At 43.8% G+C, this 27,877-nt stretch overlaps 1 protein-coding gene across 2 annotated transcripts; it reads left to right on the top strand.

Moving 5' to 3' along the window:
* The first annotated feature begins 1,688 nt into the window (after positions 1–1,688).
* PTGR3 (prostaglandin reductase 3) lies at positions 1,689–10,368 on the top strand. Of its 2 annotated transcripts, XM_076330094.1 has the most exons (3): positions 1,689–1,729; positions 2,270–2,403; positions 8,624–10,368. In XM_076330094.1, the coding sequence occupies exons 2-3, from the start codon at positions 2,291–2,293 to the stop codon at positions 9,546–9,548; spliced, it is 1,038 nt and encodes a 345-aa protein (XP_076186209.1). In that variant the 5' UTR covers positions 1,689–1,729; positions 2,270–2,290; the 3' UTR covers positions 9,549–10,368. The 2 variants fall into 2 exon arrangements, with proteins under 2 accessions (XP_076186209.1, XP_076186208.1); XM_076330093.1 differs by lacking the exon at positions 1,689–1,729 and having other exon boundaries at positions 1,848–2,403.
* Positions 10,369–27,877: the final 17,509 nt, after the last annotated feature.

Below are 27,877 nucleotides of genomic sequence, written 5' to 3'. Positions count from 1 at the left end.
CGGATCCCAGGGCTCTCAGACAGTCTCAACTGATAGACAGACACATCGAGCTGCTTTTCCTGCTTCAGTTTGTTACTCCTCCTCCTCTTGCCCACGTCACCCTGACAATTACAAATAGGTCTCACACAAACCCATACCTGTCAATCTTTTTAATTGCTTTGTTTTCATTTTTTCCCCCCTTTCCCAGAGCTAAACAATATGACAAAAAAAGAAGTCTTAATACAGCGCGGCATAAAAGATTCCTCATGCGAGACACGCGTTGAGGGGGTTGTTATTATAATCCACTTGCTAAAGTGCTGTGCAAGACGCATGTGCTGATTTAACTTCAGCAGAGGTCTTGTTCCAGCAAACTTAAAAAAAAAAAAAGAAGCAGGAGATGATACCTCGCCGTGGCACACGTCTAACCGGCATTGAATTAAAAATGATTTGTGGGAGATTACAGTTCATCCTTACTTTAAAATACCAACAGATTGCAGAGCAAGAACTGCAGCATATGAAACATGCTGCTAATAGATTTTGCACAGTATGTGTCTGGGGATTTATATAATGTTAACTGCAAGAACAGAAGGGTTCTTCCCTTTTTTAAGTCGGGAAAGCAAATAAAAACTACCCAGCTGATTCCTAAAGGAAAACACTCGGAACTGCAATTTTGCTCTCTTTCGGGCAGAAGGGGATTTATTCTTTTTTTGCTTTTAATTATTAATACCGCACAATTAAGCAATGAGCTGTTTATACTGGTACGACGGAGTTAATCCTAGGAATTAGACGTGAGCTCCTCCGACATTCGTGCAACATCTCTATTACATTACCTCCCTCCCTCCCTCCACGCAGTTGTACCAAGTTGGGATTGGCGGCTCTATCACAACATTTACTTTGGTCCCTTGACCCAGTTGATTTCCTGCGCAGGTTCCCTCTCCCAAACGTATTCTACAGCGAGGCGATTTTTTTTTTAAGGAGAAAGAAAGAAAAAAAAAAGGTTTTCCCGACAGTAACAAGGGGGGGAGGGGGGGGGAACCCTGCGACCCGAACAAACTGACAGCAGCCTGTCAACCTTCCCCTCCTCGCAGGACGCCGGCGGACACGCAGCCCCCGAGGGCGGCGGGAGGGGTGCCGCCCGCCAAGGGCACCCCGCGCGGCTCTGCCGGCGGCGGGAAGAGCTTCGCCTTTTTAAATCCCCTCACGCGCCGCGCGTGGAGCCCGCGCCTCAGCCGCCCCAACGGCCGCAACCGCCGCCGCGCGCGCCCCGGCCCCCGCGCCGCGCCCGCGCGCCGTTGCCAACGGCTCGGGGTTGATTCGTACCACCTTGCGAGGAAGTGAACGTTTCGCACGGAAGGGGCGGAGCCTCCGCCCGCAGGCAGCGGCTCCTCGGCGGCGGCTAATAACATTAGAAGATTAGCTGCAACTTCTCTCCACTTCTCTAACCTTATCGATCTGATAATTTATCGTGCTTTCTTCCTACTTTTTTTTTTTTTTTGGTAGAAAGATAACCTCTTTTTGTAAACTAAAGAACGGGGCGGGGGGGGATCCGAGACGCGTTTCTCTCTCTCTCTCTCTCTCCTGTTTTTTAAATCCCTTAGTCAGAGGCAGCGTGCAAATTAAAAACAACCTTTAGGAGAAATTCCAGCCTTCCGTACATCTGCCTCACTGACAGAAAGAGCACGACCCCAGTTGCCGTCCTCGGGCGCGGCGGCGGTGGCAGGCAGGGGCAGGCAGTGCCCGTGTGCGTGTGGTGAGGCGGGTCAGGCACAGCCGGGCGCAGCCGCTGGCAGCGGCGGCGGGCTTTGCGGGACGGACGGCCGCGGGAGCGGGCCAGCGTTGCTCCTCGGTAACGCTAGCGGCGGCAGAAGACGACCGGCTGCAGGGGACCATCTTGCCGCTGTTCCTCTGGCGGCGTTTCCGTGTGGTGGAGGGGCTGGCTGGGCGGGAAGGACGGAGGCAGGCTGCAGGTTGCTGCACAGGGCTTTATTTACATACACAAACAGCTGCCTGCGGAGAGTTTCTCCTGCCGGCTCGGTGGGTCCTGTGAGCTGCCTGGAGAATCCCGAGCTGGAGCTCTCCCGAGCGGGGGGGGAGAGGAGAGCCGAGGCAGGGCATGAGTTTTAGCGCAAAAAGCGGCGCTTTGCTGAGCTTCCGGGCACCGCGGTGCTGGTGGCGGCGGCGGCAGCAGCCGTCCTGCGCCGCGGCGTGTCCTGCCTGGTCCTACTTCGGTGGCAGCCGGCCGCGGCCCATCCTGGACATGTCCTACTCCCGTCACTTTCTGGATTTCCAGGGCTCGTCCATCCCCAGCTCCATGAAGAAGCTGGTGGTGACTAAGCTGAGCCAAAACTTCAGGGAAGCGGTTACCCTGCGGCAGGACTCGCCCGTGCCACTCCCGGGAGACGGAGACCTCCTTGTCAGGAACAGGTGAGCGCCCGCCCGCCCCGCCCGGCCCCCCGCGCCCCGGCTCCGCCGCGGCCCCCTCCGACTTCTCGCACCTTGTGGCCTGCTCCCTCACACATGCTCCCTCATTTTGGAGACCGGCTCCAAAGTTGTACCAGCTGCCATCTGGCGACTGTTAATTTAATTTTATTGTTGTTGTTTTGAACGGCTGGTGCTACAGTCCGGTCGCCCCATCCACGTGTGTGTGGGTGACGCTTCCTCCTCCTCCTCTTTCTCTGGCGGGTGTGTGTGTGTGTGTGTGTGTGTGCGCGCGCGCTGCTCCTGGCGCACGCCTGCCCGAAGGAAGAGAAACACCTTAGGGTTCCTGTGCCAAGGCGGGGAAGAGGCAAGTTTTAAGTGCAGTGAACGCCGAGGAGAGAGTGAGATACCGGGAAGCGCTTGCGAGTCCCTCCCAGGTCCCTGCCCGGGCTCGTTACACGCACGTAGTCCCCGGGGCGTGAGTGTGTCCCCATCGTACCCACACAACTCTCTCGGGGACGCTAACCTATAGCCGCCAGCCCGCGCCAGCCGCTCTCCTCTGTGCGACCCCGCGTCTGCTGCCCCGCATGCCTTCTCCCTTACCCCCGCCCCGGCGTGGCCCGCCCGCCACTAACCCTCAGCCAGCCGTGACTCACCAGGGAGGCAGAGGGCCGGGGCCCGCCGCCCTGCCAGCCCCGGCCGCCGCGGCACCACCCCCGCCTCTGCGCGCCAAAAGCGGGCGACGGGGAGGGGGCAGGGCGGCCGCCCGGCAGCGGCCCGGCCCGGCAGCGCCGCGGCTGTCTTCGGCCTCGCTCGGCAGGACGCGAGCCCGCAGTTGTTGGCGGCTTTTAGAGCGGAGCCGGGTCGGGCGGAGAGTGAGGAGGTGACATTTTGCTTAACATAATACGCCGTAAATCCTCCGCCAGCCTTAGGACTGTGCGTCCGGCGCGGTGACCAGCTGGCCATGAAATGAAGACTCTTGAGGACAAAACGTGCCTTCCCCCAGCTGTCTCATAAACCTGTTTGTTCTCGGTGGCTCCTTCCTAGACGTTGTCGTTCCTTAAGCTAAAAGTAAGCCTTCTAAAGTTCAGAGGTTTCTCTGCCCACGAGGGGAAGCTGAAACTCTGGGAACTTAGGAGCAGACCGTGGCTGGCACAGAAGAGAGCAGCACTCTCAGGTCCTCGTCAAGCAAGGAAATCATAGTAACACGTAGTTTGCCATATTCTCCGTTGGAGCTTAAAGATGTTAAGCACTAAGTTGGCCTGAGAACAATGCTGGAAGTTCTATTAAGGCAGTGTGTGACTATATGTGTATGGGGTGTGTGTATGTGTAATCTCTAGCGTGTGTCCATATGTAACACATAGTAAAGAAGGGGTAAGGAGAAAGAAGAACAGGGACTCCTCCAGGAGCTGACGAGAAAGCTTCTGTGGCACTTAAATCCGATGCTGACATCTCCCACTAGGATTTCTGAGACCAAAATTCCCTCCAAACCTCAAAGTCTAAAACATGGTGTTGCTGCATCCACTAATGACCATGAAACAGTAATGGCATGAAACAGCCATTAGGCTGGAGTTAAATTTCTTTTCATGGAAGAGGTCGAAAGACTTGAGGTACAAGTAGCAAGTCTCTACTCGGGCACTGCAAGGCAGAGCGACATCCTTGTTTCTCAAATCCCCCCCCCCCCCCCCCCCCCCCCGCACTTGGAGTCTTTCTCATCCCCCCCCCCCGCCGTGAATTTTTTAAATTTATTCATTTTTTATACGGCTTCCAGTGTAACTCTTCCTTTCTCCCTCTCCTCCCTCCCTTTGCTGGGTGGGCTCCCTGGGTGCTAGGGGGATGTGCACACCTCATGGTAAAAGGGCTGAGGCACAGAGCTTGTACCAGGCTAAAGGCAGGAGCTGGTCCACAGATTCAGGCAGGCAATTACTGGGTTTTAACACATCAGCCTATTACACACATGTTCCTGTACAGACACACACACACGAGTGGGGATGGAGGGGAGGGAGGGAGAGGTGAGTGATGAAGTCTAGATTTAGAGTTTATATTATTGTATTATTTGGGGTTCTCTGGCATTTCCTCTCTATTTATTACTATTTTCTGGGGAATATCACAGAAGACACGGGATCACGTTACTGAAAAACATTCTCTGTATACGAGCTGCAGCAGGAAGTGAGTTCTGAATGTTTCCCCCTCTCGTCACTCTGGGGAAGCATTTTCCCATCCCGAAAGGATGAGTCCCTGGCTTTATTTAGTTTTTTAGAAAAACAAGTCCTAAATACAACTATACATTTTCTAATAGGTAGAAACATACTATTAAAAACAATAAAGGACTTGAGTTCCAAGAGTGCATTTGCGGATTTGTTCATTTTAGTCCCAGTCACGCCCATGAATAGTATTAATTGCTTTGAGCTTTTTATGCAAAACAATCCTCACCCACCACAGTAAAATCTGGTTTTGGATTTAGGGGAATGGGAAATTAAAATGTGCTGAGTTCCTGTATGGACAGATATTTTAACGTAAGATGCAGTTGGGGGAACTTTCTTCCCCTCTTTCTTCTCCTTTAAAGAACTAAGTCAGCAACCCTTATTTCTACTTTTTTTTACAAAGAAAAAAATAATCCATCCTTTATTCAGAAGTTCTTCAAAACTAGAAATCGATTTAAAGCAATGTTTTTTACTTCGATTCTGTGTAGGGGGGAGAAGGCGAATAAAAAAATCCTTAACGAAGCCATTTAAGCTTCGTATGTCCCTTTGTCCTGTTTTCGGGGACACACACACACAAGGTTCCTCCGTTGTATTGCAGGAGAAGGACCCAAAGGTTATGAAGATTTGGTCATTCTTAAAGTTGTTGGGGGATTTTCGAGATTTTCTTGAGGAAGTGACACATTTCGTTTCCAAAATACCTGTAATGATTTACTATTGGGCTGAAGATGGGAAGAAAGTTTATAGAGAAGGGAGTAAGAGGGGTTGAGAAAGTTTTTTGAACCAAGGAACTAATGGATCACAGTGGGAAAAGTGGAGGACTATTCCTGCTGAGTGTTTGGTCTAAATAATGTTTTTCTTGCATAGTACTGGTTTGGGCGACTTTGTTTTGTCTATGTTTAAGGCTGTGGTGCTGGTTTTCAGTGTCTCACGCTTTGTTGTGGTACGAAAAGCAGTATTTCCTCCCCTCGGCGGTGTCCTCCTGTTTTTGATAATAAACATACGAGGGGGTTCAACACTGTTGAGTATAAATAAAACGGGTGACTCACACGTGTGTAATTATTTTGGGAAAAGCCAATCTCTAGCTTTTTTCCCCCCCTCAGGTTTACATCTCGAAATGTTGAAGGAGCAAGCCTCTATTAGAAACTGCTAAATAGAAGTAAGAAAGTAAAACAAGACAATATAAAAGATCTGGAAGGGGTCTTAAGGCCCACCACCACCCCAAGTAATTGTTACTTCTGTGCTCTCCTTTTCTCAATCTCAGAAGTTAGTAAACTGATCTTCAAATTGTAAATCGTACTTATTCCTACTTCTAAAAGCAAAATAATCTAAGAAACTGCGGGCACATCCTACCACCTCCCTTCTGTCAATTGGAATGATAAGGCAAATTAGACAATATGTTTTAATCCAGACGCTGCGTACCATCTTTTTAATGTGCGAGGAATCTAAGAGACTAAACAACCTTTAAAAAAAAAAAAAAAAAAAGCCCGTGCAATGCGAACAGGAGTTCTGAGTTTGCACACAATAAAAAGGGAGTTTAAAAAAATTGGGGGGGGGTGGACGGCAGGCTGCATTGATTAATAATGATGAGCCCAGGAGCCCAGGGAGAGCCATTTCCCGTGGCCCAGCAGCCCCGCAGAGACGGGGAGGGAGCGGGTGCGTGTGCACGCGTCTGTGCCGCTGTGTGTGTGCAGGGGGGCGGGCGGCGGAGACGAGCCCCCCGCGCAGCGGGGCAGCGCACACGGCTTTGTCCGCCCCAGCCCCCTGCTAGCGCGGGAGCGGGCAGCGGCGGGCAGGGCTGCCCGGCCCGCCTGCCCCTCTCCCACGGCAGAGCTCCGCCCGCGCCCACGCAGCGCCCGTTCGCGGGCAGGGCCGGGGGCGCCGTGCCCCCGGCGCATCCCGCGCCCGGCCGCCCCAGCCCCGCGGAAAGCCCCGCACCTTGCCCGGCGCGGCGGGGGCGCGGCCGGGCGGCACCAACTTGTGCGCGGTGGCCCCGCGGCCCCTGCAGCCGCACGCACAAGTTGCGGTGCAGCCCGGGCGGGGAAGGATTTGCATCCGCTCCGGCTCCAGAACAAAAGCAACGGTGCGTGTGCTGGAGTCCTGCTCGGCCGGCGTCTGGCCCACTGCACGACTTGCCCCTTCCCCGCACGCAAAGTTTTTGTCCTCAGAGGGTTATTTACCTGCCTTTGTGCTCTCCCCGCTGCAGCGCAGCGCTGAGAAGAAGGGGGAGCTCCTAGAGGGGGGGAGACGGGGGCTTGTTACTATTACCACTGCTCTGCCTCCCCTTCTATAGGGTGCACTGCCCCGGCCAAGGGCACGGCTGCTCCGCACCGTGCGAAAGCAGATGTGCGCCGGTAGCGTGAGGAGGGAGGCTCAGCCCAGCGGGAAGCGAGGACCTGCCTTTCGGGTTGGGGCCGGGGGCTGGTGCGGGGACAGAGTGAGCGCCTAGGGCGCTGGCCTGACAGCTGCCGAGAGCCCCCAGTTGGGCGAAAGGATGAGACCGGGGAGGGGGCGAGCACAGGTCCCCGCTGGCCTCTCAGCCTCAGCTCCCTTCCACAGAAGTTGGGGTGTAAAAGCGGGAGGAGGCTAGCGCAGCGCCGGCAAGTCTCGCCTCGGTGCTCCGAGCCCTTCTCCCTGGCGCCCGAGGGATACGGTTTGTCTCGGAAGCTGCTGCTCCGTTACCAATTTTTGTATGTCTTTTAGGAGTACTGTTTGGGAGTTACTTTAAAGCGGGATAATAGGGGATTTTTAGTATCTACGAACAAGACGCAGGCATTTTTTTGTTGCGGCTGAGCAGTGAATTAAAGGCAGAATTAAAAAGAGCAACAGTCGCTTTCACCTGTTTTATGCACGGATATGTTCATATGTACGTGTCTTTTTATATGTAACACATTACGTTGGTGAAAGTTTGAGGCTCCCCATGCTATAAAGAATGAAGGAAATCAAAATGAGCTAAGCGGTTTTAGTTCTTCTTGCTCTGTGTGCAAGCAATTTAAAACTACACACACATATGATTTGAGCCTATTGCTAGCTGCAACAATTAAAAGTGCGCTGTGTGCATACTTCTGCAGCTTTTGCATGGTAGCAGGTACACCTTTCAGGTTGCCACTTCCACATGTAGTAAAAGTCCTGGTGTTTTCTCTTGTACGTGTTTCTTTTTTACATTTTCCAGTTAGCAGAATCTTCCCCAGTCTCTCTTCCCTTTCCTGTATAGAGATAATATTACGGTTTAAAAAAAAAAAAGTGTTACTAAAATATTCTTTGTGGTTAAGCTAGATCATACCTTTCTTTTAGGCATTATCTCCTCGTGCTTAATCAAGTTGTGAGAATGTCTCTCTTTTTCTAAAAAAAAAATTAGCATCCATTTTCACCTGTTAGAGGTCAGTAGGACTTGATACTCAGTCTTATAATTTTGGTCCTTCTGTGCAAGGTTGTTTTGATGTGTTGCGAGTAATTTATATAAAGAAAAATATTTTAACGTTGACATTAGCTACATCAAAAGGCAAATTTGCTGTAGTGACTCCATCAATTAAAAAGTACTTGCCTACAGTAACATGACCTTGCAAATGACATCGATAGTTAATATGATCGTTAGTCATTAACAGTATTATTATATTCAAAAATGTAAATTTGTTGCCAGAATCCACATATTTACCGCTTTGCACATTTTATTCCTCGGTGTTTTCACATCTTGTATAAGGTGGTCAATTAATTTTCATCCTTTAATCTTGTACAGAATTATTTTTAGCTTGCTTAGTTTGGCCAAATGGACCTGAGGAAAATATAAGTTGGTTTTTGCTTTTTGTTTTTTTCTTTTAGCAAATTTATCTTTTAATTCTATAGTAACAGAACGTAAACTACAAAAGTCTGATGGAAGTAGTCTCTGGAGTGTACTCATTATTCAAATATACCAATAATCAGAAAAAAGTCTCATACTTATCCCACGAATTTAAATTGAAGGTTTCTCGTGTGACAAAGACTTGGTGAGGAATAAATCTCGTTAATACATTTTTGTTTTCTTCTAGATTTGTCGGCATTAATGCATCTGACATAAACTACTCAGCTGGTCGATATGACGCATCAGTTAAACCCCCATTTGATATAGGTTTTGAAGGTGTCGGTGATGTGGTGGCTTTAGGACTCAGTGCTAGCGCTGATTATACAGTGGGTCAAGCTGTGGCCTACGTGAAAGCAGGTTCCTTTGCTGAATACACAGTTGTGCCTGCCAAACAAGCAGTTCCTCTACCCTCTGTGAAACCCGAGTTTCTGACTTTAATGGTAAGTGGCGCTACTGCATACATCAGTTTGAAAGAGCTGGGGGAGCTGTCTGAAGGCAAGAAGGTTCTGGTGACAGCAGCGGCTGGAGGAACGGGCCAGTTCGCTGTGCAGCTTGCAAAGAAGGCAAAATGCCATGTAATTGGAACCTGCTCCAGTGATGAAAAGGGTGGTTTTCTGAAATCCATTGGCTGTGACCGTACGATCAACTATAAAACTGAAAATGTTGAATCTGTTCTTAGGAAGGACTACCCCGAAGGTGTGGATGTAGTGTATGAATCTGTTGGGGGAAAGATGTTTGACTTGGCTCTTAACTCCTTGGCTACCAAAGGGCGCCTGATAGTTATTGGGTTTATTGCTGGCTACCAAAACCCTACTGGCCTTCAGCCCATTAAAGCGGAGTTATTGCCAGCAAAACTATTGAAGAAGTCTGCCAGCATCCGGGGTTTCTTCTTGAACCATTACCTTTCTGAATACAAAATGGCTCTGAAGCACTTGCTCGAGATGTATGAAAGAGGAGACCTGGTTTGTGAGGTGGACTTTGGAGACACGTCTCTGGAGGGCAAGTTCACTGGCTTGGAGTCTGTATTCCGTGCTGTAGATTACATGTACATGGGAAAAAACATTGGAAAAATTGTAGTTGAATTACCTCACTCTGTCAACAGTAAGCTGTAAAAACAGAACAATGATATAAATCAGAAGAGAGAAAATGGGCACTTTATGCCTCAGAAACAATCTTTTTTTAAGCTTAGTAATGGATATTATATTAAAAAAACAGCATTAAGGTGTTAATAAAAAGGTTTTTTGGTTTTTTCTTAAAAGTGCTTAAATTGGTGGCTATAGCATGGACTTAATGGGTCTGTGTTTGATTCTGTCGCTTAGGCTAGCATGAGACAAGAACATTGTTCTTGACAGGGTAAGTCTTGATGCAGAGGCAGATTTAGTCTGTCAGACTGGTTTGGTAATACTTTATATATAGTTCAGCTCAGAAAAAAAAATTCCTTTCTGCAATTTTGATTCCCTGATTTAAAAATAAAATTGTTAGAACAAGACTAAGTAAAGAGTCATATCTTGTGGTTGCTCTATTAATCTCTTGAAGTTTCTGGAAAAAATTACGCTCTTCATTTTTTGTCACAAACACGATAATCATAATTCAGTTGCATCATGGATCATAGTAATATTCCTTGACTGGTTACACAGGGGACATTTATCCTCCAATTCTGACATGTCAGTAATATTAAGAAAAGCGACTTGACTTTTTTTTAATTATGTCTTTCGTAACTAGAAACAACTGTGCAATTTTATTTTAAGTCTTTAACTCCAAGTTGCAACATAATCTCATTTTCTTGCCTTTTCATTTGCTACTGTTAACTGTCCAGTCTCCCCTTTAGTCAGTATTACAAGATTATTGAAGTGGGGTTTTGAGCCATGTTCACGTGTGTTCAGGTCCTGTATATTCTTTGGAGATTTAATAAAGTTTAAAAAGCTATTTAAATATTTGTGGCATTTATTCATATTGATACGGTTCTTGCTGACTAGCTCCTTTGTAGGTAATCTCTGTCTTGTAGACTTCTTTGACCGATGATTCTTGTTGTGACTTCCCATAATCAGGCTGCTGCTTCTACTTTTACCAAATACCACTTCTGCAGAAGCCCTTTTACAAACAGCAAGACCATTTTAAATCTACAGTCACAGTAACCCGTACACGTACTGATGCTCGGCCATAGATTATCTAGTGGGTGCAGTTAAAAGGTTTTGTAAAGTTTTGAAAATTCTTCCTCACTTAATAGATATTATTAACAGTACATACAGTGGGAATTCCAGCTAGAAATGTAACATTTTCCAGAACAATAAAATACTTTAAACTATGCTTGCTCTACTTTTTTTTTCCATAGCAAACGTTTAAGATCTTAGAGGCTGATTTTGCCACGTCTTTTGAAATTATATACATTTGTATGCAGTTGGAGAGATGGAAATTTCCTGAGGTCATGCATCTAATAATAAACGTAATGATAGACTGATAATGTCTAGGGGTTGAAGGGAAAATATCCAGGGTAAACTTAATTTTTGGGCATTATTCAGGACTGACTGTACATGACATTTTTAAAAGTAACATGTAGGAAAAGCTTGTATTTTACTCAGTAGTACTAGAAAAAGTATTTTTAACTTTGATTTAGCGCACTTTTATTGTAATTTTTTAGTGCATATGTCATTAGCATCCTAAAGAATTGTGTGCAACAAAGAACTGTCCCTTTTTTGGGCCATGTCTGACTACTGGCTTTAGTTCCACTTTGGAGGATTTTGGGGAAAAGCAGAATGGCTTGAGTCTTCGTTACCATTTCTCTTTTACTCAAGCTGAGCATCAAACCACTATGATTTTTGTTTTCACCTAGATCTGCTGTTGGAAACATACTTTCTCTTTGCCCCCTAATATTACAAATACTGTGGTGTTTTGTGTGTTTTGCATAATTAGAAAGGGTTTGCATAATTAGAAAGGTATATTGGCCTTCCAACTGGATAATAGAAAGATGCGAACACTCAAGTAGCATACAAGATCAGAGCATACAAAGTTCTCACTATTTTATTCCTAGGCACATGGTTTATTCTCTTGTTCAGAGAAAAGGCGGTGCCCTTGGTCAATAAATGCATCTTGAAAAAAAAAGGCTATTTGGGATGTACTAGGGCAAAATAAAAATAAAAAGAATACAATTGGTTACGTCTGCGATATGCACAGGAGAGTTGCACGGGTAACAATTTTTCAAATTAAGTTCCTGCAGTCAAATGCCAAAACACATCCAAGTGGCCCGATTTTCAGAGGTGTTGATCACTGCCAGTCCAATAGATTTAGGTGTTTCTGAGGCAGTGAATTCCAAATGTTTTTGTCATAAAAAATTCTTCTTGTAACAGGATTCTGTTTGGACATACAGCATTCTACTTTCTTTTTAATATGTTAGTTCATATATAACATTGAGTAATGCAACTGCCTCAGGCTCTTTCACTGATCAAAATAAGGGAAGAGAGGAACCTTTGGAAGGTTTACATGTGTATATATATATATTTTCAGATATGCCATTTTGTTGGTTTTAGTTTTGGCTTCAGGCTTATTATTTAGCACTTTCATACTGATTACAGCGTTAATAAAAAGTTTAAGTTTGTTATATGCAGAACTTGTATGGCCAGTGTACTAATTTTGTAGCCCTTTCGGTGTTTGGGTTGGGCTATGGCCATTGGGCTTGTCCTTTTCATCAAATGCCTGTGTTAAGCTAAAGGGGCAGCTCAGGGTATACGTGATTGCTCTTCCACGAATGAATCCAGAATGAAGTAGTAATTTTTGTTTTTAAAGATACAACTTCTGTCATTTAGATTGCTGAAAGAGAACATTATTGACGGGGAGTGGGTGAAAAGTATTTCTGAAACACGCAGATAAGGCTTTTCTGCCAAGATTCATAATAATTTTTGGTTTGCAGGGGAAAAAAAAGCCAACTTCTCCTCTTTATTTAAAAGTATATTCTGCAAACTTACAGTTATGGGAGCACGGCTGACTTTGAATAAGTAAGCTATGATGGATTTAAATAATGTTTAAATATTAGATGGATAGGAAAATGTATATGGCATGCACACACTGAGAGGTTTAAGTGATGATAGGACATTGAACATACAAGGAAAAGAAATACTGTAGAGTCACAGCAAGGGATTAATAACAATACACTTAATATGCTTGCAAAAAAGGTGTATTAAAAGCTGTGTGCACAGTGGGGACTTAAATGATTAAAAATAATAATACATTTGCCTGGGAAGTACTAAGTATACTATATGTAGAGAGCAGGGATTTAAATAATAATACTATTAATAATAGCAGCTCATTGAGATGTGGTTGCTAGCACTACATCCTAATTTTACCTTTCTAAATGCATTTGCTACAGAGGAATCTGGCATTGTTTGCTGAGGCTAATAACAGAATTTCCCTTTCCTACACACATATGCTTCCATGGAAAAACAACAAAGAACTAGATGAAGAGCTGGCTTCTTTCCTGAGTCTGTCACATGTGTGCATACGCACGCGCACATGGACACACACGTACTCACTCTCTCCTGGCCTGCAACCCTCAGCACATTTTACAGATATGCTTCCTACTTAATTGCTATGCTGGAATCTCCTAATACCTTTTTGAATTAAGTTAGATTTCTACCAAGCAATAGTTTGCTATATATTTGTACGTGTGCGTGTGTGTGTATGTGTGTGTGTGTATAAAATGTATATATTTAATAAGTGGATATGAGTAACTGCTGTGTCATGTAAATACACATAATTACAGTCTCTCAAGGAAAAGTTTGCAGTAGTGTTTGCAGATGTTATATATATTCCTACTTCTGTCTGAGGAGTAAAGAAATTTCTCTGCTGAATAACTGTTAGTATCTATTTTACAAGATTTACTCATTTTCAGGTACCTAATGTAGCTGCTAGCATGCATGCACAACAATACAATTTATATGGTAAATGGAACCAAATAATGGCTTCACTGAATGTTATGGCTGCACTGAAGGGAAATGTCACGGTAAATAGCTGCCAAATTATGGATCATGCCGAAGTGTCACAACTGCACTAAAGACAAATAGCACTAGAGGCTATTGCCACTGTGACGCTTTTGAGTTATGAAGAAGAGGAGCAGCCTGATGTGAGCCTCTTTGTGTCCTCATTATAGCAAAGGGTTACTGGTGCAGTGGACAAGAAAACCTAGTCCTACGTGGTGGCTAGTTATTAATCTGTTCTTTTCGAATCTAACAGCTGTAGCAAACCAGAAAATCTTTTCCTTGCTTTATGAATACATATACACACACACAAACAAAGCAAAACCTGCAGGTTTTATGAATGTAAATGTGTACGGGAAATGACTGGTAATGGAAAAATGTTGTAATAAAATAATCTAATCAAAGAATATTATTAAATTTAACATCGTATGTGTCTGAAAGCTTTAGTTGCTTCTTATGCAGATAGATGTGTGAAATATAAGCAATAATGCACTTTCTCTCTTTGTAAAGACTTGAGTAGTAAGGACATTACCAACTAAATTGCTTCTTCTAAACTGAAGTGTGTCCCGGTTTCTTTCATTTTAATGGGAGGGTAATAAAGATGAAAGACTAACATTTTAACTGATGGATCCCTTAAGCTACAGAATCGAAATTTATTATGTTTTGAGGGAATATGCTAAATCCTGAAATGTGGAAAGAAGCAGGGAAATCCCAGGTAAAATAAAAGCAAAGTAACCTTTTTTTTTTTTTTTTAAAAAGACATACTTTTATGAATGGAAAATTACATACTGCTCTTACTTAAGCTGAGAAAACAATATTGGTCTCTCTTTGGGGCAAAAAAAAAGGGGGGGAGATATTTGGAGGGAAAAAAAAAGATTTGAAAATAGAAGGCCATCGCTCAGCAAGTGGTCTCTTCTTCCTAGGATCACTTTTCAAACCCTGCCTGCAGTGTTCAGGGAAGTGAGTTTGATGCTCTGCACACTATTGTACACACCACAAACGTACCATCCATAATACAGCACAATTGTCAGTCGCTGTTTTACAGAGGGGCCAGGGCTGAACAATCATGGTGGATAAATTACTTTTCTATTCTACAGCAAGTGGCCTTCCTACCATGTGAAGCTTAAGGTCATTGGCAGGGCAGCGAGGGGAAAGCTTATATATTAGTTAACTCTAATGCACTAATAGTGTTCAGATAGAGGAACTATACCAATTAATTACAGTTAGGTTTGTTCTTCGAGATGGGGGGTGATGACTTGAAGACTTACTGTGCTGGGTTACATACGTGTGTGTGTGTATATATATATATATGTATTTTGCTTTCTTGCTACTCCCCTTCTTTCTACGATATTCCTATAGGTAACTTGTTTTTCTTTTTTCTTTAATATCTGCATTAAAGCCTTCAACAGTCACCATTGCAGGAATCCAGATTTCAGAAATAAGAAAATATTCTAAAAAGATTTTTAAACTATAGCAACACATTCTGCTCACAATTTTTACAGTGTAGTCTAAAGGGGGAGGGGAAGAAAACCTGTCAAAAATTAGGTAGAACATCCTTGAATGGCAATTAGCATGCCCAGAATTTATTTTATGTACAACGCAGTGGCAAGTAGCTGCTTCTTATTAAATAAAAATCCTGTATTATGTACTTCAGGAACATTCCAACTAATGAGTATGTAATGTCCTTAGTATAACACAGAACTTCTTTTTGTGTTCACAACCACAAGATGCTGGAAACTTGACAAACGGTATCATTTAAGACAGATGCCTGCCTTAGGGACCTGTTTTTTGGCTTCCTGTTTCTGGTTTTTATTTCAATAACATTTGTAATTGCCACAGGATCTCTACCTGTGTAGTGTTTTAACCCCTTCACATATAGCCCATTGCATTAACTCCTTGGGTAGGTACTCAAGAATCTTTTTTCTTTTTCTTTTTTTTTCTTCCTCCCCAGCTGGTGTGTTCTTCCTGCCTCTCACAAGCACAGATATGCACATAAATAAAAGCTGGGCCTTATTAGACCAGATGAAATGGTAACATTAGAGGGGGTAAACGCTTACTGGCTGTGTTTTACTAGTGCAAAAGTACATGTACACCAGGTCCGAGGCAAAAAATAAGAAGCTGTCAGGTATGGCCTGCTGATTCTCAGCAAGTGACAACAAAATTCTGTGTACACAGCCCAAGGCACACAATACCTTGATCTCAGTTATACTTTCCAATGTATACTTCCTCCCCTCAAACTCACATTCTTTACTTAGGTTATAGGGCAGGAGGACTTTTGACATCGCTGCAATTGATGCTGGGTATAAGGAGCATTTTGGCGGTGCTGGTTCAACACGAGTTCTAAGCCTATGCTGTGCCTCCAGCAGAGCCTGCTTCACGTAAAGCCCTTATCACAGGACAATAGCAGTTTTCAGCTCCCCAGGCGCTCAGCACGGATCCTGGCAGACTGCAAGAAACCTTCCCGCAATCCAGAGCAGCCCAGAGGTTTTGGTGTGGTTTATAGCATATTCTCCCTCTGTTCGGCTTTTCTGTAGGTCTTGCAAAAAAGCATTACAAACGGCCTGTGTATGAGAAGCTTACATGGTTCTGCATAGGGCAGTTTTCACTGGGAAACTTTACTAAATCCTACACAGTGCTGCAGTAACAAATAAGGGCTCGGAAAGACCGTGAGTTCTTGGCACCTATTCTGCAGGTGAGAATTTTGTACTTGTCAGAAGCACTTAGCTTCCCTGGGTTTACAATGCTTTCTGATGTCATTTTGAAGCAAAAACTTTACATTCAAGCCTTCTGTCACAGGACATGTAGTCTCATTGCACCTGTACTCTTAAGCCAAGTTTATCCCGTGAAGTGTCGAACAGCCTTATCTTTCTTCAGAACTGGAGCTGAGGACACTGAAAACCACAAGAAATGCCTCGGTTTACTGCAAGACCAGGCAGCACATCGTACAAACATACCCTCCGGGCTTTCTGTAAGAGAAGGAGGAGGAAGTCTTTATATTCCATCACAAGAGGGAGGTCAAAAGGACCAAGCGAGTGCCAGACCAAGTCACTTCTGCTGTTCTAGAGTTCATTTTCAGAGGAAGTAGGCAGGCACACAAATCTCATTATGCGTTACAAGGCTCTGTGCACAGACTTCTTGAGCGCTGTCTTAAAACCGTACCCCTAAGGGGCTAATTCACAAAGGGAATAGAAGGAAAGGAAATTTGTCTATTTTCTGGAAGCAGTAAGACATGACATGCAGCGCAGTTCTGGCTGATTACAGCATGCCTCAGGTGAGTTGGGAGGCACGAGGCCGCGAGCCAAGTGATTTCAACCACCCAAGAAAGAGAACTCCACAGAAATGCATTGTGTGGCATGTCTGATCGCTACAAAGAAAAACACTCCGACTTCATTCACGTTGGCATGACATTATTGGCATGACTGTTTCTGGCAGCCTATCAGAAAGTTTTATTTGCATCCAGAGTTTTGAAAGCCATTTTATAACGTTAAACAAGGATAACGCTGAACGTCTGGCTTATTTGCCCCTTGACACCTATGCGTAATCCCTCATTGAAGCCCTAATGAGGGGTTCTCCTTGGGTTGTGTTACTTTTGAAATAACCCCTGCATACAAGCAGCGTAATATACCTTTTCTCCCTGCATAGGGTGTGGCAAGAGTAGCCAGAAGGAAGTGGATAAAGTATGTTATTTTTCCTGTATTCTCAGTAATCGAGATGCAGAGTCAGTTATTGGATCATTTGACTTCTTACTGAGCTGGGAAACCTCAATCTGCTATCACAAGTGCCTACAAATAAGAGAGATATTGAGTCAGTTTCCTCTCTTGGGAATGTAAATGAGGAACAAGAATAACGCTCTTGAAATCAGTGTAAAAACTGTCTCTGAGGAGAACCTGGCTCTTATTTCCCTGCGCGCGTGTGTGTGCGTGTGTTCATGCTGCTGGAAAAAGCAGTTCTAACGCAGACCTGCCTAACCTCAAATCATAGTGAAATTTACCAGGGCCTCCAGGTAACTCCCAAAGTCTCGGGAAATTGAGTGTGTTTGCCGATGTTGTAAGACCTACGGTGGCAACAACAGCAGCTTTGCGAGCTCTGAGTTCTCTGATGACGGGGGGTGGCAGAGCGAGCCCTGCTCAAGAGAAACTGCTAAAAGGGCAGCCCTCCAGTTCTCGGGTATCATTCTTCTCGAAATGAATTCAGGTGTGAGGGACAGATTGTCATCCATCCTAGTTTAAAAAACAGTTCTCCCCCACCTCCAAAATCCTGAGTTACTTGATAACTATTCTTCCTTTCCCTTCTTTCTCTCCACCTCCCTCCCTACTCTCAGGGAAAAAAAAAAGGTGAAATAATCATAGAGGAGGAGGCTGCTGGAAGTGTTTCAGGTTTTTCTTTCCTTTTGCAGGGGGGGAGTTATGTTATCCTTGTCTTGTAACATGCCTGAACCTAACAAAGCACATGGAGTTTTGCCTATAGGCTCTGCAACAAAATTTGAGTAGATTTATGGCAAATATTTACAGTTCCCATTTTACCATAGAAAGAGTCATCATTTTTGTTTTCAATATACAAGATCTTTTTTAGTGAGATGGGGAGAAAAAAACCCCGAAACAACCCACCAAGGACTCTTTCCACCTGTATGATTTCATTTGCAGCATCTTTCATTCTATCTGTTAATGCTACAGTTTAATGTGATGAGGCTGCTTCTATTGCATTTCTTCCTTTCTTGTTTGTGAAAAGCTGACATGTTCAGCAGTCACAAAATACACGTCATGGTGCAAAGAGGAAGGAGCCAAATATTCCTCCTTTTCCACAAAGCTGAAATTGTAGCAGTACAAAACAGTTCAGCAGTGAGTGGTTCACATGGTATGAACCAGAATCCTATAACGTGAATGGAGGGCTGTGGATAAAACACGCTGTTGAGAAAAAGGTTGTATCTAGCAGGGCCAAAAAAGGATTTTGTTGGTGGCGTTGTGTTCAGGTGACTGGAGGAAAGCCAAAGTTTGTGCTTCACCTCAGACGAGTTCAACAAGTAGCAACAGGCTTTTTTTTCCCTATGTAAATCAGGTACAGTCCTAAGTCTAACAGCGGTACTTCACAAATATACTGCACTGAGAACTAATGCCAGTGTCCTTGCTTTCTAGATTTTTTCTTCCGCCTTCCTGGCATTATGTCACATTTTCAACTAATTACAGAGTAACGCAAGGTGGAAAAGTGACGGCAATGATTTTTTTGCTTCCAGAAATATAGTCAGGACTTCACCATGTCTGTCATATATAAATGGCAGTAGTACCTCTTAAAGCTTTCAGTAAACAAAATGTTGATAGTCCCTTCATAATAGCTGGAGGGGAATAAACACAGTCATTCAGGCTTAGATTTTGTTGGGACTTCCCAGCATAATTTTACCAGAGTACAACTGACATTCACACTTATCCAAAGATGGAAAAGTTTCTCAGTCCTTGAAAGCTAGCCATACTGTATTGGGGGGGCATATGGAGAGTGGTACTTTTCCAGTGCTTTCCTATCTATCACACAGTAAGTGGAAAGGTTGAACAGACCCCAATTCTGACACTTCTACATCGGGCAACAGGCACAAAAGTCGAAAAGATTTTAAAAAAACCACACAAGTATTAAGAACCTGTCTCACTCCAAGAAGATACAGTCCCAGAGTGCTGTGAGCAAATTAGTCTTTCTGTTCAACTCTGTATTTAAAAAAACAAACAACAACCCTGAACACTCAGTCTTATCCCCTGCCCAGGGCTGCCTGGTTCTGTGCCTGGCAGTCTGGCTTTGCTCTGAAGCACACCAGCTCTCCCTACCTTGTATATTTTAATGCCGACACTGATCTTCAATCAGCATTGCCCTGGCCTTCCAGTGAAAATATGCCAAAATGTCACAGGTTTCCAAATGAAATGCAAATACTGAACTTTCTGAAATTTACTGATAGTATTTTACTCCTTTACTGCATCTGAGCTGTACCAACGAGACACAACGGAAGCAAGGGTTTAAGATTCCTGACAGCAAAGGTAAAGCTCCTTGCACTTGCCACTCCATAGATGTCTCAGCTGGATGGTCTGTAACACCTCCAGAGAAGAATACGAGTCCTCTGCTTGCTTGCTCACTCAGCACAATGAAAAGAAGCGATGAAATACTCAAAGTCAGGTCAGCCTACCTTTTGTCATACGTAACTGTTATTACACAGATGTCACAGCAGCAGGTGCAAAATAAATACCTGGATAATGGAAACCATTTGCTTTGCCTTTAGCCGCAGGCATCGGGTCTGATTTACTGGTGGCCGGCAGCTAGAGACCATGGGAGAGCCAGGTCCCTATAGTCAGCCTCGCCTTTACACTCTCAGAGATGGGAAAAGATAGCCACGGTGGAAGCCGCTCTGGAGGAAACCGTCCCATTTTTCTCCCGTGCCCTCCTCCCCATGCTCCCTACTATTCTGCCAGAGCAGGGAGATTTAGCAGAGCCATGAATCTATGCTTACGCACTGCCCTTTCATCATTTGGACCTCGGTGGATGTACACAATCTGGAGCAGTCTTTGCTCAAGGCAAACAAAGTAAAGGAGGAGAGTGACATTTCAGTCTTTCATTGCAGAGTCATTCAGGTCACTCGCTGAAATTATAGACACCAGCTCCAGCAATGTTAACAGCCAACTTTAGATTATTAACCATCCTTTGGATAGCAGTACATTTACGGTGCCAGTGCGCAGAGAATTCCTCCAAATTACAGGGTGTCCTAACACAGCCGGTCAAACCACACGGACCTCTAGATGCGGTAAGCAGTGTAATTAAGTCTGTTTTCTCATTTGTACTTTCCCAGCAGCTCTTCAAAATACACTCTCGACCACTGGATGCTGCTCTTTGCGTCAGGCTATGAAAGGAGATAAGAACTAAGGGTGCCTTAACAATAGCTCATTAAGGAGACCTCAAACATTTTCTTTTATTGCATTATTTATATTTTGGGTGGTAATAAAACACTATTTCCAGGGCAAAGTGCACTCAAGAAGCTTATTGGCCTGTAGGTGGTTTCATTTGATTAGATTTAGAAGGGGGAAGGCTACAGAAATTTATTTTACCTGCTGCTTTCCAGAAAGACCTGGGGTTTTTTCTTCCCCTCATCAGGCCATACATCGTCAATACCACTGAGATACACCAAACTTCATTAGCCCTTTCAAATATTTCTGGGAAAGGCAGTGACCATTTTTTCCCCTAAGGCTCTAGAAATTCATCTTCACTGCAACAAGCACTGGCATCCCTGGTAGGATCTATTTTTTAATATAATGACCTTCTGCATACAAGCAAACAAACGTGAAGAGGACCTAAACATTTAGATTCCCGTGAAAAGATCATAAAGTTGATTTCACACAAGAGAATCCATATTAAAAAAACCTCGACCAAAAATAATAATAATAATACAGATAATGGTCATGAATGCTTATTCCCATTCCTTAAATTGTATTTTATAGTTAGTCTAGCACTACATTAATTACAGTCTTTCCTCGTGTTCTTTCTTTATTCTCCTACAGAGCCATTTTCAAAGTGTAACTGCTGCAGTATGCTTTGTTACCTATGTACAGATCCAAGAATAAATTTTGGCCCTGGCCATGGAATATTCACTCACTTTCAAATGTAAGTAAAAGAAGTTAAACTAATTAATTGGAAACGGCAAGTGCTGAGAATTCCTTGTTTATAATAGTGCAACTCCCATCTCTTCAGCTTTTCTTTGGGTTGCTTCTGTGCTATAAACATAACACTAATGACTATTAAAGCTAAAAAAGAAAAAAACAAAACCACCAAAGCTGGAAGGGGCAGAGGGGATAGAAACTATCAGACAGTCCAAAGAGAACATGGGAAAATTTAGGTTGAAAATAGAGGCTATGCCATGGAAGGAGTGGATGCCAGGTCTGCCCCTTGGTATGGAGAGGGACTCTAACAGAGTTTATTGGCTGTCAATGGATCCTCATGTCTGTACGTAAGAATTAATTAAGAGACCAGACAACAACTAGAACTGCTCCTCATGCTCTTTTAAGCCCTGAAAGTGTCCACTAAATATGCTGAATGTGGAGAAGAATGGCATCTTGATACTAAATGAAAAAGCATTGTTTAAGTAATTAATAAAAAATACAAATACTTTAATTGTCTGAAAGAGTCCAGTAGCTAAAAACCAAAGACACATGGGGAGGACAAAAGGTTTCTGATTTTCAATATCATAGGATTAGTTTGACTGTATATACTATTCATTGCCTTTCTGAATTACAGATCACCAAGATCTCCATCCAGAAATACAATGTGCTGGTATTCATCTTGTCAATGTTATATACTCAGAGGGCTGTTTCTCTAATTGATGGCTTCATCATTCAATTCAAGATGCATAAGGATAGCTATTGTTATCTAACACTAACTATCATATGTTCTTATTGTTCCACACTTCTCTCCTTGTCAATAGCATCCAAGATATCCTATCTAAATCTTCAAGACAGCAAAAGGAAGGTGCGTTATTTGTTGACTCCACACATCGCATTATTAAACATTTGTGAGTAACCTGCACATCTCCCTACTGACATCTTTAAGTATTCAATTAAAATTGGACAAGAGAGTACACCAATACAAATAAATACTCAGTTAAGTGAAGGCTTTGCGTTGAATTCTTAAAGTATTCTAATCCAGGTGCTTGCTAGCAGGCACTCAGTTGAAATCAGGACAGTGATGCGACTGTGAGAATGAACTGTGTATAAAAGGGAAGAAGGCAGATGCTTTACGGTGGAGTCATGGCAGAGGTTTGACAGGAAATGGTTCTCCCGATACAGCTAAGCAGGGAAGGAGAACCCTATTATATGGATGAGTGGGGCCGGCAGTGGCATCTTGTCATTCTAACTTGTATAAGTAAGCAAGCTTAATTGCTCCTTGTCTTTTCAAGATGACTTTCCACCAACAATCTCATTATCACACACGTATGTTTATTGCACATATCCCAGTCCCTTCATGCAGACCTGAATGCAATGAGGAGAGCAGCAATATTACGTTATCCAGTAACATTGCTTTTTCCTTTTTTTTTTCTTTTTAACCAGATGGATGTGACCTGCCTTCTCCTTCTGCAACTAACAGGGTGACCAGAGGCAGTGGAACATACACCAGGATTGGAAAGAATAAAACCGGAGGGAAAGCAAGCTGTCAAGAGAACAGCGTGCTGAAGAGGAAAAATGTAAACATGACTTCTATTTACCAAGATTAATATGTAAAGTTAACATGTTTGTCATGGAATATATTAATATGTATGTTTTGCCATTATGTAGATCTTTTGTTATATTACTTATTAGAAAGGGATATAATCACAATGATGGGGCAAGAATGTCACTTAAAAATTAGGTGATGCCCAGTCAACACAATATAACCACTACAGTGTCATTTCTGATTTAGACGTGATGATATCAGTGTAATTGCCTCTGGGAAGAAATTATAATGGCTGTTAATGATAAATAAAATGACAAGAAGGAGGGTCCTCCTTCACATATAATTCCAAGCAAAATTCAACTGCTGACTTCCGTAAGCAACTCAGTGCCGTTCACTGATGAAGAGGAAATAAGCAGGTTTCATGGAGCTGCATGGCCATAAGAACTGCACTGTCATTTCCCAAGTATAGACACTACAGGTCTAACAAGATTTCACCACACTATTTCCACTCAGGGGAGATGTAGTAATGAAGCTCACATGAAGTGAATCTTAACACAAAGTTAACATTATTCCAACAGAAAGCAAGGTAGCTAGCAAACACAAAGATAAGCGAAAATAAGGTAAAGGCGAGCGTACAATCATGTGTGTGGAAACTTTTCAAAGCCCTCAAGTACTCCAGCCTTGTCTCTGCAAACACAGGCAGCCTTAACCCATGGATCAAAAGACCTTCCCACATTTGTTTTATATCATAAATGTGTCAAGAATGAGCTACACGAAGCATCGTTCACCCACTACACATGGCTTGTCAGCCTAGTTGAGAGCATCTTTCAACTAATTCACACATTAAAAGCCAGGAAACCAACATTTGATTACTCGTTCTAGCATTAAGATCAAAGACTATATCTTCCCATCTGTGAAGAGCAAGAGCCCAATTCTTTTCTTCTCTCTCTGCGATTACAGAAGAATCAAAACACACAATCAACATTATACTCCACATCCCATGAATAACACGGTTCCAGTCTATAAAAGCACAAAACCCAACAGTATGGCATACATTCATTTTTTCCTAAGCATCTAGGTAAGAAGATAAGTATAAGCAAATCTGTAGTCACATCTTCGCAATACTCCCAGTCTGCAGCTATCCAAAGCTCACAGACTGCTTGATCCACAGGTGTTATCCTAGTGTATAAAATGACAACACCTCTTAAAAGGGAAAATACCATGTACCTGCCATTTACTCTTCATTCGGGATCTTCAAAATCAATTGGTAGATGGTGGTGTAAGGGTTAAATTAAAAAAATGGATTAAATTAAAAACACAAAAAAGAGACAGGCAGCATTGGTCAACCTGTTATTTCATTATCATAGCTAGGTTTTTAGTTACCTGTTAGTCAAAGGCAGTTTAAAAATATAAATAAATAAAAACCAACCTTCACCTGGAGAATAAACCTGTCCATTTTCAGGTTAAACTGACTTGCTAATTCAGTTCTAGCTGATGCAAGCACTTCTGCAGGTGGTTTACTCTTAGACACATACAGCCAAAGAGCGCAGGGGCAGTGAAAGAAGAGAAGGTACAAAAATGAATAGTGTGTAATATGCTTTATAAAATATGGCAAATTAACATGGAGAAGACCCTAGTAAAACATCCGAACCACCAGTCTAGCATTTTGAGGTATATAGGATTTTTTTTTTTTTTTTGGTGGTCTGTTCTACTACAAGGTATGTCAAAGGAGTGCAGAGATCTGCCAAACCCCAGCTGATTGCTTTGGCTCCTTTGCATGAAGATCATTTGCTGATAAATTGTTACAGACACATTTAGGCAACAGGTTTTTATAGGATGCCTCGTGCTCTTTATAATGCAATTAGTTTCATTTAGTATATGCTTTTTCTTATGTCTTGTTTTTCTTCTGCTGGCAAACAATAACGATGAAATCTGCACCCTTCAAGTGACTGAATCTTCCCCCATGTTTCCTGGATTTGAGCTCTCTTTCAGGACCAAACAGTCATCAAAGAAACAGTCCTACCTAATGTTTAGTAATGGGAATTTTCTTTTAGTGCCTGTTTTATGTTTGGGAGAGCTAGAAGAAGAGAATGTGGACTGAGGTGGATCTTATTCATTTGCCAGCTTTGCAAAAGATTCTAGGAAGTCTTTCTTTTAGAAAGCAAAGAATCTTGATATGCTCCAGAAGAGCTGCAAAGAAAAACCTTCCTATGAGTTCCCATGTTGAAAGACTCCTTGCAATAGCTACACAAGCATACTTAGATAATTAATGAAAAACCATCAATTCAGACACCTCCAAACCACTGCTCACCAGCAGAATACCAAGGAGACACCTGAGGCCCCTAAGTGTCTGCCTTTCTTCCAACAGCGGTAAGGTTCTCCAGGCAACAAGGTTGTCCAGGTGTGTGTCCTTTTCTGCAGGACACACACTTAACATCAGGTACTGCAAAGGTGTTATATTCCTGGTTTACATTTAAGCTGTGCTGGCACTTGCATACAAGATATCCCTCCCGTGTACCATGTGGGACTCGGTCTGGTAGCCGTCCACGTGGTATGACTAATCCAGTCCTGAAAAAGAGGTGATCTGAGCACTTACCTGAGATGAAGCCAGAGAAGAGAATTAAATTCAGCTCTTCCAAGGTGATTCAAATGCACACTTTTTAGAAGTGCCCTAACCACAAAAAATATGGGGACTATTTTTGGATAGGGATATCCTTTTTTGAAGCTGCTCTGCTTGACAGGAATTACATTAAATGTAGTAGGAGCCAGAACTCAGACACCCTACTCCTGACTAGCCATCATAATCACTATACCTTAAAGTCACTTCCTTTCTTACTAGCCGTAATGCTTTCCTCTGCAATACCTTAATTTCTAGGATCTCTGTTGCACAAAGAGCAGAGGCACTGCTCTGCAGCCCGAGGGTCCTGTTAGCACAGAATTTGATTCACAGTTTCCCACTCTGCTACTGCTGCCTGAAAGCACCTAAAGCTTTACATCTGGGCATCTCCAGGAGCATCCAGATCTTGATCCACTCACTCTTAGTGCCTGCATTCGATGCAGAAGGTATTCTTCACCTTCCACAGCAGGCTCTGGGTCCCAGCTGTGCTCCAGATACTTAACTGGCTTAGGCAACAGAGCACAAGTCTCCTCCCTCCCATGTTACCATGCTAACCACTGAGGTAAACAGTCTGTTCAGGTTTGCTCAGTCTCCCTGACCTAGTAAATGTTCGTAAATCCCACGTGAAACACACCAGCAAGAGACCTTGGAAGAGCCCCACCCCAAAGCCAGTTATGCAGCATGTTGTGACAGCCCTTGGTGGCTCCGGCCAGGGATTAAGGACCACTGTGGCTTTCCCGGGTGAATCAGCAGCAGGAATTCCTTTGGGAAGAGTGCAATTACCAGGGCTGGAATTTAACCAGAATTAATACCCAGCTCCTGTGAAAATTCCCATCCTTAATAATCACTGCCGGTCAGGACCTTGGTTTTGCACCTTGCTGGGAAAACAGCAAGCAGGTGTCTTCAGTGGGGTGCTTGCCGCAGGGACTTGGCGTGGGTCGAGCAGCCGGGGGGAAGTGCTGCCTGCTGGCTTGCCTGCACCCCCTTCAGAAGCAGCTCTCTGCCAGCTTCCCCCCCAAAACTCCTGCCTCACCCCAGCCTAGTTCAGGCTGGTAACTTCCACTGGATTTTTTAACCACAGGCCATAGTACTGTGTAATTATGAAAGTACTTTATAAAAGATTTTCAGTCATACACCCTGAGGAAATACTCAGAGGTCTTGAAAACTTTGTGCTTCCCTGCTCTTTCCCACGTGCCACATGACCAATTTGAAGTACAAGTGTGAAAATGGTCCAAACCATCTCTAGACCTTCCCTGGCCCCATTTTCCTGAGACAGACCTTTCTAGGAAAAGCATTTCCCTTTGGCCACTGCTGACCAAATGGATATGGCCTGCAGCAGGGAGCAATCAGGGCTAGCACCTCGGTCTCCCTGCACGGATGCCTAACACACCTTATGCAATCTCTGGCCCAGCCCTCTCTGTTTATGTAGTGCTATTCTTCAGTGGGAGGTAGAGGACTACCTGTGATCATGGAGAACAATAAAAATGGATGGAAAAGTGTTATTTATAGCTCACAACGAAATGTGATAAGACGAAAAACAATCCCCCGTTCTAATCCCTGTGTTACTTTCAAGGAATCGGCAAAATCTAATGAGCAATCATTACTGTACAGCTCTCTTACATTCCTAATGGAAATAGTTGTACAGATTTCAAAATCTCTCCCACTTCTTCAGCCTGAATAATCTTTGCTTTGAAGTACATTACTGCATGTATGTCAGCTTAGATGGGTTAGTGAGCTGGCACATGACACATGCTGGCAAAAGGGGCCAACTAAACGAAATGTGAAGTGGCATTATTTCTCCCGAGTAAGGGCCTGATGCAGCCCAAACATGTCTGAAACATGCCTAACTTTAAGCAGGCACTTAAGTGCCCTGCTGAAGGAGAAGAAGGGAATTGTTTGCATGCTTGGAGTGAAGCACGTGGGTTTTAAGTGCTTTGTGGAACCCCAGCCTAAACTAATAGCATTGTATTTCTTGTTCACTGAGAACAAAAGCAAGCCAGTTTGGGATCACTCTGACCTAGATGCTATCAGAGGTTAGCAAAAATGACGGGTCAGACCTGTCAGGACTAAACAGCTGCATCGAGCGATGGGGGGGTGTGGGGGGGTGGTCTGGGGGGAGGAGGGCACCGGGCTTGCAAATAGGGAGACAGAGGAGCAGAAGGAAAAGATGGAAACTGTGTGTCCTGAATACGTATGAACGTGTGTGTGTGTCTGTGTGTGTGTGTGTGTTCACTGCAGCTGAAACTCGGGTCTTATCATTTGCATATACACAGATCACCGGACATCTTTCGACCAACCTTTCAGAAGCAACCTTATGGCACCATGACTCCCATGCTCTCAGCACTCCTTGGGCTCCATTTCCATAAATTACAGTACAAAAGGATAATAGCCTGTTAGCAGTCCCAGCATTGCGTGACATACAAAGCACCAAAAGCAGGAGTATTTTCCTTGCCATCCTGTGCCCCTTTTCTGGACCAGGTGTAGCCCCACTAGCAAAAAGCGGTAGTGTGCCAGCAGTTTCTGACCTGATTGCAAAGCTGACTAAAGCTAATTTATCATGGCAGGCTAATCAGGATGACAAGGTTGGGTAGGTGACATTCTCCAAAATCTCCATTTTTTTTTTTAATCCCCTTAGCAATTTATTTTCTAAATAGCAAAGTTTTCCCCGAGAATGTTCCAAACTATAGTA

The sequence above is a fragment of the Aptenodytes patagonicus genome, chromosome 2 (genome assembly GCF_965638725.1).
Source record: "Aptenodytes patagonicus chromosome 2, bAptPat1.pri.cur, whole genome shotgun sequence".
Lineage (NCBI taxonomy): Eukaryota > Metazoa > Chordata > Aves > Sphenisciformes > Spheniscidae > Aptenodytes > Aptenodytes patagonicus.
The sequence above is the reverse complement of the archived record's forward strand: the minus strand, read 5'-3'. Positions and strand labels throughout refer to the sequence as shown.

Excerpts from the sequence above, each read along its gene's own strand:
- PTGR3 (XM_076330093.1), top strand. The coding sequence starts at position 2,093 with ATGAGTTTTAGCGCAAAAAGCGGCGCTTTGCTGAGCTTCCGGGCACCG. Across the intron at positions 2,404-8,623 it reads GACCTCCTTGTCAGGAACAG|ATTTGTCGGCATTAATGCAT; the intron begins GTGAGCGCCCGC and ends GTTTTCTTCTAG.